The 9,028-nt window shown below is 34.0% G+C and overlaps 1 protein-coding gene across 1 annotated transcript; it reads left to right on the top strand.

Annotated features, from left to right (window-relative positions):
- Positions 1-2,412: 2,412 nt before the first annotated feature.
- On the top strand, positions 2,413-7,917 carry LOC306851664 (AP-2 complex subunit sigma). Its single transcript, XM_079388075.1, has 5 exons — positions 2,413-2,554; positions 3,009-3,158; positions 3,328-3,441; positions 5,708-5,767; positions 7,026-7,917. Exons 1-5 carry the CDS (start codon positions 2,552-2,554, stop codon positions 7,125-7,127), a joined length of 429 nt encoding a protein of 142 aa, XP_079244201.1. The 5' UTR covers positions 2,413-2,551; the 3' UTR covers positions 7,128-7,917.
- The last annotated feature ends 1,111 nt before the right edge of the window (positions 7,918-9,028 follow it).

Here is a 9,028-nt window from a genome sequence, read left to right on the forward strand (position 1 = left end):
TGGTAAGTGTAATTTACTAAAACTGAACTAAACATTTTGAATGAAATATAAATATTATATGAAAAACATGAGGACAATGAGGAGTTTAATTTTACTAGTCAAATTTAAAAAGAATACAAACTAATAAAATGACAAAAGCACATCCCAAAGTTACACAAAATATAACTAAAATTAAAACGGAAAATGTAAAAATAAAAGCTAATGATTTTTATTTAAAATATAAGTATTACAGAAATAATCCTACACTATAACAGTACACTAGGCTATAGTAGCAGCACTACATAAATAATACTAAAGTAATGTTGGTGGTCACATGGTTGGACACATTTCATTGTTTTGCTGTTTAAAATTGGATGAAAAGCCTATGATATGCTATTTAATGGCAGATTCCACTGTGACAACTTACCCCAACGGTGCGCCAATAAAACCTAGCCTACTTGAAGAAATATTATAGGGGGGAAAATAACAAACAACACATATATATATATATATATATATATATATATATTAATGCTGTCAAATGATTAATCGCATCCAAAATAAAAGTTTTTGTTTATAAAATATATATGTGTACTGTGTATATTTATGATGTATATATAAATACACACACATACAGTATATATCTTGAAAATATTTACATATATATACATTTATATATTTATATTCTTACATTTTATGTCATACATAAATATATTTAATATATAAACATAACATATTTTTCTTAAATATATACATGCATGTGTTTGTATTTATATATACATAATAAATATACACATATATAAACAAAAACTTTTATTTTGGATGCGATTAATCACGATTAATCATTTGACAGCACTAATATATATATATATATATATATATACACATATGCATACATATGCGTGTCACAACTGACAAGCTTGTCACTTTTCTATGACATTTTTGATTAAGGTTGACCTCATAATACAATATAATAAAATTTCCCATTACTCTCCCTATACAGACTTTTTTTCTGAATTCTTCAAATGTTGTGTAGCCGTGTTATAATTTTCCCTCAGTTTTAAACCCTATTGTCAAGGTGATGAAATAAAATATCATCATATTGTGAGTTCAATCACAGAGAGTCACTTGGGGTAAAAGTTTAATAAAAAGTTCTCATGCTTTCTGTTTTTATCTATAAATAGTCCTACAAACTATATATGCAGTGTGGTTTTAATATTACAGAAACAAAAGCTAAATCCAGCGATTTGCAGTTAGTATTTATCATGACACAGTTAAAAAATAAAAAAACAGCAGTCTTGCACACAGTGCTTTTGGTGAAGTGAAGAAACTGCGAAGGTCTCTGCTCCCACCTCTAGACTGCAGCTGAAATAGTCCCAAGGGCCACCACATTTTTCGCTCTCACAGTTGTGCAATCTCTTAACAATCAGAGCCCCAACCCCCTTCTGACTATGAGCAGAGACCCTGTCCAAGTTATCTGGACAATGTTGTGCAGTAGACAAACTACCCTTAAAAAAGCTGAAGTACAGAACAGAGGTGTGGTGATGTAACACAGATCTGATTCTCCATTGTATGTGATGTATCCAGAAATATGGCAAGAAATGCGTAAAATGATATGATGCATGTTTTCAGACTGAACTCACACTACAGGGGCTGCTGTCCAGATGCTTTTGTTTTTAATGTGTATAGATAAGCTGTTGAGCCTCACAAAAAAGTTATATTAGAAATAGTAAAGTTACACTCAAGCATCATCCCTCATTATGTCTTCTTATACAAAAGTTAAATAATAATAATAATACCTTAATAAGTTATATTATTGTTAATACATTTTTGACAGAACTGACCATTTGCATTTATAACAATTATACAAAAAATGTAACAAATAAAATAAAAATTGATCAGCACATCTTAATGAAATGTACTAATAAATTATAGAGAGAGAGAGAGAAAATATATTGAAAGTCATTTAAAAATAAATAAATAAACGTATAAATGTATTATAAATAAATGTATAAAAAAATATAATTTAACATATGGCATCTTTCAAATTGTCAAATGTGGTACAATAATTATATATTTATTTTTAAAGCTGTTTATGTATCCCTGGTTCCGTAAAGGTTAAATCCCCCGAAATTAATGTTCATAAAACCTGTCATCAATATTAATTTTACGGTTTGCAGGTCTTCCATTAAATATGAAGGTTTTTTTTTTTTACGTTAAATATATATTAATTTAGAAACTAACCCAAAGCAAAAGTCATATCAAACATCTATAATCGTTTAATCTTACCTTTAAATCATGTGCTATCCTTGACAGTTGAACCCCGGTGTAAGATTGTAATTGTAGTACGGAAGGGTACATTCTCCTGATAGACTTGTATGTTATCAGCTATCTTAGAAAACTACATTACCCATCATTCCTAGCACCAGCGGCCTCTGCTCGCATCCTGTCAGGTAAAGATAGCGGGCGTCTACAGAACCTAACAGTCTGAGGCTGCTGTATTTCGTATTTAAATCAATTAAACATTAATTGAAATAACTCAGACCACCGTGAATGATAAATACCGAGCACAATGGTAAGTGCAGATGCCTATTTCTGCTTGTTACAATCACTTAATTTGAGTTATTCGACTGTCTGTTCTTCTCAGCTAACAGGCTAGTGTGATATATGTCGATTATAACAACACAACCAAGGTCTTAAATCAAACTATATAGACATCTAGTGTTGATCATAGTATCCAGAAGAAAAAATAATCTGCCTTTCATTATTCTATTTCGGGAAATAGCGCTGAATGAATGAATGAAGCTAAATGCTCATGATGCAAGCTTTGTATAATTTCTCTGTTATGTATCAATAATGTGTTCATATGAATAATACATTTATAATGGTAGCTCCTGCAATCTTGAGCTATTCAAATTGTTAAATGCGTTGTCATTATTCATACAGAGCATGTGACATGTCCTCTGTGAATGATATTGGATGATTTGTGAGAATTAGGTCTGAACTTTTCTCCTGTTGTTCTTGTGCAGATCCGCTTTATCCTCATCCAGAATCGGGCAGGGAAGACCAGGCTGGCCAAGTGGTACATGCAGTTTGATGATGATGAGAAGCAGAAGCTGATTGAGGAGGTCCATGCCGTGGTGACAGTCCGTGATGCCAAACACACCAACTTTGTAGAGGTACAACACTTACTTTTAACGTTTTGTACTCCCTTTTAATTTTAAAAAAAGCAGTATAATTCTTATAGGATTGGAAAAAAACAATTACACATTGTGGTTTTAAAGGTCTTATCCAGGAAATGTACAAATCAAGGTGTCTTGCATGTTTAACATTTGTTTTCTTCTGCAGTTCAGAAACTTCAAGATCATTTACCGGCGGTACGCTGGCCTGTACTTCTGCATCTGTGTAGATGTGACAGACAACAACCTGGCTTATCTGGAAGCTATTCACAACTTTGTTGAGGTAAATGAAGAGCTAGCTTTAAACGAATAGTTCACCCAAAAATGAAAATTTGCTGAATATGGGCCATTAAAGATAGGTCAGTTTGCATATTTGGATAAATGTAGCATTACTTCACTTGCTCATCGATGGATCCTCTGCAGCGAATGGGTGCCGTCAGAACGAGAGTCCAAACAGCTGATTAAAAACATCACAGTAATCGACACAACTCAGTGTGTGTTTGTAATAAACATATCCGTCATTAACACAGTTTTAACTTAAAATAAGAGTTCTCTATCCATAATATTGCTTTCTCCAATGAAAATGTTGTCTCATTTGAATCCGCATAAAACATGCACGGATCAAGCACTGTTTATGACATAATGTCACAATAATGGATTTTTCTTGATTCACAAGGTGTTAATTGATGGACTGGAGTGGTGTGGATTATTGTGATGTTTTTATCAGTTGTTTGGACTCTCATTCTGACGGCACCCATTCACTGCAGAGGATCCATTGATGAGCAAGTGATGTAATGCTACATTTCTCTAAAACTGTTCTGATGAACAAACAAACTCATCTTGGATGTCATGAGGGGGAGGGATTTTTCACTTTTTGGTTAACTCTTCCTTATAGCTGTTTTTAAACACACACACACATACATACATATGTGTGTGTGTGTGTATGCATGTATGTGTGTATGTGTATATATATATATATATATATATATGCATATGCAGGCATGGCCGAGTACCTGTAAAGGTGAGCCAGTTGTGATGGTCCCATCATATATATATATATAATTCAGCTCCCACCAAATAACATCATTATCTAATGTGTTCTGCATTCAATTGAGCAGCTAAATGGAGTAATCAGCATGCTTCCTGAGTACTAATTTTAATCCATAATTAAAAACCTCTCTTATATGCACTTTTTTTTATTTATTAAGCGTAAATCAAAATGAGAGATGCAGACTGTTAAGGAAAGTGTGGGCTGTTAGCTTTGAAACATCAGGTGATTAAATTTAATGAAGGTTTTTAATATTCAGCATAATAAATGTGCTTTGCATTGGTTTTTAAAAGTGATTGCGTGCTTGTTCTTCCTCAAATAACACAAATATCAGCATAATCAAGCTCTTTGTCATTAAAAGAAATACTGTAAGATTGGGTATGGGCGATATATCTTGATATTTATGTGTTTGCTCTGAAATGGCTTAAAGGGTAATTCACCCCCCAATCCTCCAATAAGAAGAATCATTATTTTGACCAAACAGACACAGTTATCAAGCAGATTCAAAATGTTTAATGCAAGCAGTGAAGTTTGCAAGCATGCTTTTATTTCTATTAAATGGAAACAAGGGAGAATCATGTTATGTGTCCCAGTACATCATAAACACAGCAATATTTCTTTGCATATTATCTAAAAGATTTTAAAGCGCTCCACAGGGAACGCGATGACTCCGATCATTTGAAATTAATCTGATTTTCAAGCTTGATCATTTTTGCAATTGATATTTAAATCAGAAAGATATGACATAAGCAGGCATAAAACTGAACCACTGTCACAGGCTTTAGGGAACTAAATGACTAAATTAAGAACCGCATTAAAATCACTGGCATTATGTAATTTTATATTGTGAACAAAATGATACTGAATATATTGTTCTTAATGAATATAAGTGTAATGCTCAATCTTACCCTGAACGATTCCAATCTAAATACCTAATTAACGTAACATGGATAATTAGACCGCTTCAGCGAGACCTCTCAGCAGGTAAATAAAGGAGCGAAGGAACAGCTCTTCTATTGGTGTCATTTTCCGTGTCTGAGAGAGTAATGGAATGTGGCCGTGAGGGAAACCAGCAGCCAGGAGTTCAAGAACACAGTGACATGGATTCTAGGACTTCCTCTGACCCTTACTGTAAACAGCTCCCCCATCATATCCCACATCGCTTGAGCCCAAAGCAGCCCACTGTGCTGAATAACACTGCAAATGCCTGGGTCACCAACCTAAAATGGTCAACAGCTACCCATCTCTGATTTTGCTGCAACTTTTTGAGGTGAAAGATAGACTGCTGTGGTTAAAGGAACACCACTTTTTTTGAAAATAGGCTCATTTTCCAACTCCCCAAGAGATAAACAGTTGAGTTTTACCGTTTTTGAATCCATTCAGCCGATCTCCGGGTCTGGCGGTAGCACTTTTAGCTTAGCTTAGCATCATTGAATCTGATAACATATGAAGAAGATGATGAATTGATTGGAACTGAAATGTGTTTTTCATTTTTTCACAGGTTTTGAACGAGTATTTCCACAATGTGTGTGAATTAGATCTGGTCTTCAATTTCTACAAGGTAAGTGAAGAATTAAACACTATGAAAAAATTGTGTGTATATGTATGTGTGTGTGTGTGTATATAAATATATAAACATATATACACACTTATTATTCAGTATGACTTGCCTTAACCAATCAGAGGTGTTATTGTTAAGATAAATGCTTGGTTGCATCTATGTTTCCGTTAGAGGAACATTTATAGCTGAAAAAGGGCCCAAGCAGTAAAAACTAGTGAGAGAGAAAGATATAATTATCTCTGTTTCAGCAGCAATGAGCTCCATGGCAACAGGTATTTTATGCATAATTACCACAGTCATGCAATTAAGCACATCCATTCAGCACGAGAGAGAGAGGCTGCCGCTCAAGGAAAACCATAAGTAATTATAGAAAAAAAGTTGCCAGACTTAATTGCATTTGATTTCTGCTCAGCTAATTACCTGATGTGTTTTTTGATTCCGCCTACTGCGTGAACAGTTCGGCCCACACCAAAGCCACGCTGATGAGATCTGGTTTTTGTTAACCCTGTACTTTATGAAATAATAGTCCGAAATATCCGATTCAACAATTTATTGAACTTTTAGACAAAATATGTAAAGATATCATATTTGATACATCAGGCTTTTATGGCTTCAAGTAAAATGTGGACATCTTTATTTATATAAGTACAATTTTTATTTAGAGACCCAAACTTGAGCAGAAAAATTCAATTTGGTGCAATCGCCGATATTAATATCTCCAAAAAGCATGAAATTCTGAGATCTTTATACTATTGTATAACAAACTAGTTACATAGTTATAGTATATAACTGATATTTAGTTATAGTAAGATGATATTAAATGCTTAGTTTATGATCAAAGCTCTGTAGTTTTTATTGTGGGAGCAAAACTAAATAATTGAGAGATGTACAAATAAACATGCCTTAAAAGTCTGACATCATATATTCAATATATTTTAACATGGTTTGATGTATGGCTAATCAAGTGAACCTAAAGGTGATTCAGTCCAGTACGAGGTTATTACTAACGATATTTTTCAGTATCGTTAATGATTTCACAGCAAAAAGACATGTGAACTAAAAGTGTGTTTACTTGCTAAAAAGTATAAACTATCAATCAGATGACAGAAGGCATGTAAGTAGATTGTAGAAAACCGGGTTTTCAGGACGTTTTGATCATGTTGATAATTTAGAGGTTTTGCATATCAAATATGATAAGGTACGCTTTTGAATGAACTGTGCGCTTCTAAAACTAACGCTGGTTGCTGTCGTGTTTCAGGTGTACACCGTGGTGGACGAGATGTTTCTGGCAGGAGAGATCAGAGAGACCAGCCAGACGAAGGTGCTCAAGCAGCTCCTCATGCTGCAGTCTTTGGAGTAACGAGCCTGTCAATCAATCGACCACCATTGCTGCAGGCTCCGCCCACCCCTGCTGCACCCAAGCCATATTATTCGTTGCGTATGGATGTCGTCTTGCTGAAATACATCCACAAACATTTCACCTTTTCTTTAAATTCAACGTCCACAATGAAGGATGCTGCCATTCTGTTTAAATTTATAAGTTTATGAAACCTCTCTGGTGATTGACCTAATTATTCTTAGGCATAGCCAGAATTGAATACTTCAGAAATTGTATAGCACAGTAGATTAGCATTCATTAACACTAACACAGATAATAGCATCACGCCGGCCAAAATCTGCCGTGGCACGGAAGCGTCGGTCCTGTAAACGCAAAACCCATGGCCTGCACTACTGTATAAAAAAACTTGATTTTATCAAATAAATCTTCCCCTAATATGTCCAGCTCAGTGAATAAAATATTCAAATCAAATGTTAAGAGTCTGTGGAGGTTGTTTTGTATTGTATACATTATATATGCATCTATTTTAAATGTAAATGCTATGAACTAACCAGTCATTCCAGGCATCTAAACACACATCTTGAACTCTTGGTTTTATGAAGAACTCGAGCCAGCGATTAGCGAGCAGCAACTATAGTAGATCTATTCATGAGTTACTATGAGAACCTGTCTTTATTTTGTTTTTCTTTTTGTCCCTTCTGCCTTAGATTATACTAGATCTGCCTATTTGTCCCTGTGAGATTGCAGAGTAAAAGTTGCTGTCAGTGTATATATCCATGCAGGTGAAATAAAGGAGATTAGAGCTACTTTAAGTGTGTGTGTGTTTCATGCAATGATATTGTGTTGAGCGCTGATCGGTGAATGTGTTTTGAGAGTCGTTATCTATGTACTATACCGCCATCTACCGGATACTGAGGATTATGCAAATATTTGACTAGGTCGCTAGTTGATGGATTTTAGTCGCTTGTCAACGAGCGAATGTAAAACTGATATTCTATTAATGCATGAATAGTTCCAAACCTGAAGGAAAGTCTTTGTTCTGCTGAACACAAAGGAAGATATTCTGAAGAATGTGGGAAACCGAGCAGTTCTGGGGCACCATTGGCTTCCAGTCATTTTTTTTTCTTAAGGTGGAAGTCAATGGTGCCCCAAAACAGCCTGGTTACAAACTTTCTTCAAAATATCTTCCTTTGTGTTCGGCAGGACGAAGAAATTCATACAGGTTTGGAACTACTTGAGGGTATGTAAAAGATGACAATTTTCATTTTTGGGATGAACTATCCCTTTAAGAAAATGATTTTAAGTGAGATGGGCAGCTGAGAGTATAGGCACAATAAAATTTAAATACAAAAACGTATAATGTAAATATATATAAATTTGGGCTTTATATCATTTTACAGCAACTTTAAAATATAAAGTCGTGAAAATGATTTTTTCTAATAACCTCAGCCTCATATAGGCCTACCAGGAGTGGCAATTTCATTTTGAATTAAGGAAAAAGTTATCAATTTAATAATTTAAACATAAAAAAAACTATTTTAAAACGGATACATTAACAGACAACGGTTTAATTCGTGTTTTAAATAGCAATAAAATTGTAAATTTAAAATAATTGAATGCATTTTTTTTTTAAAGCTTACTAATCTTCTCAAAACCAGATTAAGTAGATTGCAGACTAGATGTTTAATTAGTCTTTAATGCTCCAAACCAGATTCTATTGAACTGCTGGAGTATGCAACACTCATATAGCAATTAGTAATTTTACATTTGGGTGGTTAATTTGTATGAAAGTGCTTTTATATAATCTTCTTAAGGCCTATGCAGTTAGGTTTAGGGGTGAACCGTCATGCTTGCTTTTTTTTTTTTCATACAGAAATCATATTTCCATAAATATCATATGAAATAGCCACCTCTTAAAAGAG

Source organism: Barbus barbus, assembly GCF_936440315.1.
Source record: "Barbus barbus genome assembly, chromosome: 31".
Lineage (NCBI taxonomy): Eukaryota > Metazoa > Chordata > Actinopteri > Cypriniformes > Cyprinidae > Barbus > Barbus barbus.